This window comes from Myotis lucifugus, unplaced genomic scaffold (genome assembly GCF_000147115.1).
Source record: "Myotis lucifugus unplaced genomic scaffold, Myoluc2.0 scaffold_58, whole genome shotgun sequence".
Classification (NCBI taxonomy): Eukaryota; Metazoa; Chordata; class Mammalia; order Chiroptera; family Vespertilionidae; genus Myotis; species Myotis lucifugus.
The window spans coordinates 6644217-6646244 of NW_005871106.1; the positions used below are offsets into that span (position 1 = coordinate 6644217).

Genomic DNA, 2028 nt, shown 5'->3' on the forward strand with positions numbered 1-2028 from the left:
GTAACTAACATTTCATCATATTCCGTCCCTAGTAAAAAAAATTTCTGTTTCTAGGAGAAGAGCCATATAGGAAGTCAACATTTGTCAGATGCTGTCCTCAAAGAGTCAGCTTTCCCCAACAATCGAGCAAAAACTGAAGAGGAGGAGGCTAACACTGCGGAATCCTTTCACAGGCAAGATCCTTGTGTAAAGATTTTACCACTGGACCAAGTACAAGGTACTGAAGTATAAGAAATTACTAATGTATATATTTTCTTTTCTCATTTCTCTGTCTTTGGACCGGTATTTATTTATTTATTTTTAAATTGTTGACAGTATTACAGATGTCCTCCATTCTCCTCCCTTCATTTAGCCCCCTCCATGGACTGGTATTTTATCTTAAGCTCTGATACTTTCAACTGGAAATGCTTTGGTTTGACATTTACCTATTAATATCATGTCTATAATCCTGTATAGGAAAAGGTCTCTTAATCTTTTAATTGTCTTGGCGGATTAAGCTGAAATCTTTGCTGCGGAAATCATGCTGTCTGATAGTCACAGCACACGTTATGTTCACGACAAGGAGGCTATTTCTAATACACCTTTTACATTTCTCCCCAATTAATTTATATTCTTATTAATAGTCCTTTTTGTTCCTAAACTTATTTTTGTAAGTATTATTAATTCTAAAATTAATTTTTCTAAGAAAATCAAGTTGAACACTTTTTTAATAAAGGGAACCTGACTTTTATTTTAATATATATTTATTATTATTATTATTTAATATTTTTATTGATTTCAGAGAGGAAAGGAGAGGGAGAAAGAGATAGAAACATCAATGATCAGAGAGAATCATAGATCGGCTGTCTTCTGCACGCCCCACACTGGGGATCGAACCCGCAACCCGGGCATGTGCCCTGACTGGGAATCGAACTATGACCTCCTGGTTCATAGGTCGATGCTCAACCACTGAGCTACGTCAGCTGGGCTATATTTATTATTTTTAAGCCTCACCCAAGGATATGTTTTTATTGATTTTAGAGAGGGGGGGAGGGGAAGAGAGAGAGAGAGAGAAGCATCGATGTGAGAGAGAAACATTGATTGGTTGCCCCCGTATGCACCCTGACTGGGGATTGAACCTGCAACCTTTTTGGTGTACGGGATGATGCTCCAACCAACTGAACCACCTGGCCAGGGCTGAACACTTTGGAAACCTATTAAAAATTGCTTTAAATTAGATTTGGGAAAGAAACTACAAAAATGTGGGGAAAATTGTAAAATAAATAAATAAATTTACAGGTTTTTGCTGTCAGATTGCTTTTAAGTACTCTACATTCTTTTTTCAAAGAAATAAAGATGAGAAATTGAGCCCTAGCCGGTTTGGCTCAGTGGATGGAGTGTCGGCCTTCAGACTGAAGGGTCCCAGGTTCGATTCCGGTCACGGGCACATACCTCAGTTGCAGGCTCCTCACCAGCCAGGGCCTGGTTGAGGCACATGCAGGAAGCAACCAATCAATGTATTTCTCTCACATTGATATTTCTCTCTGTCTTTCCATCTCTCTTCCACTCTCCCTAAAAATCAATGGAAAAATATCTTTTGGTGCGGATTAAAAAAAAAAAAAAAAAGACAAGAAATTGAAAACTATATACAAGCTTATGTAGCAAAGATATCCTGTAACTCCAAACTGTGATTCAGTACTCAAAAGGCCTTGCTTGAGCCATATTATAAGATTGATGAATTAAATGCATTTATATGTTTCCATTAAAAAATTGAAGGGATGTTTGTATTTCTCTGAATGAAAAATGTCAAATATATATATGAGTAGAATAGTCTTAACTCCTCACACTCACAAGCAATACAAGAAAAAAGAGATAAATTGGACTTTATAAAAATTGAAAAATTTTGTGCTTCAAAAGATACTGTCAGGACAGTGAAAAGACAATTATAATTTGGGAGAAATATATGAAAATCTTATATAAAGGACTAGCATTCAATATATATGAAGTCTTACAACTCAATAAAAGACAACCCAATACTGTGTAAATGGG

General features: G+C 36.2%; 1 protein-coding gene across 1 annotated transcript in view; it reads left to right on the forward strand.

Annotated features, from left to right (window-relative positions):
* Positions 1-2028, forward strand: part of CEP192 (centrosomal protein 192) — a 91653-nt gene that overhangs the window by 6417 nt on the left and 83208 nt on the right. Inside the window, 1 exon segment of the mRNA XM_023754273.1 lies at positions 55-217. Within this exon segment, the coding sequence (XP_023610041.1) occupies positions 55-217 (163 nt within the window).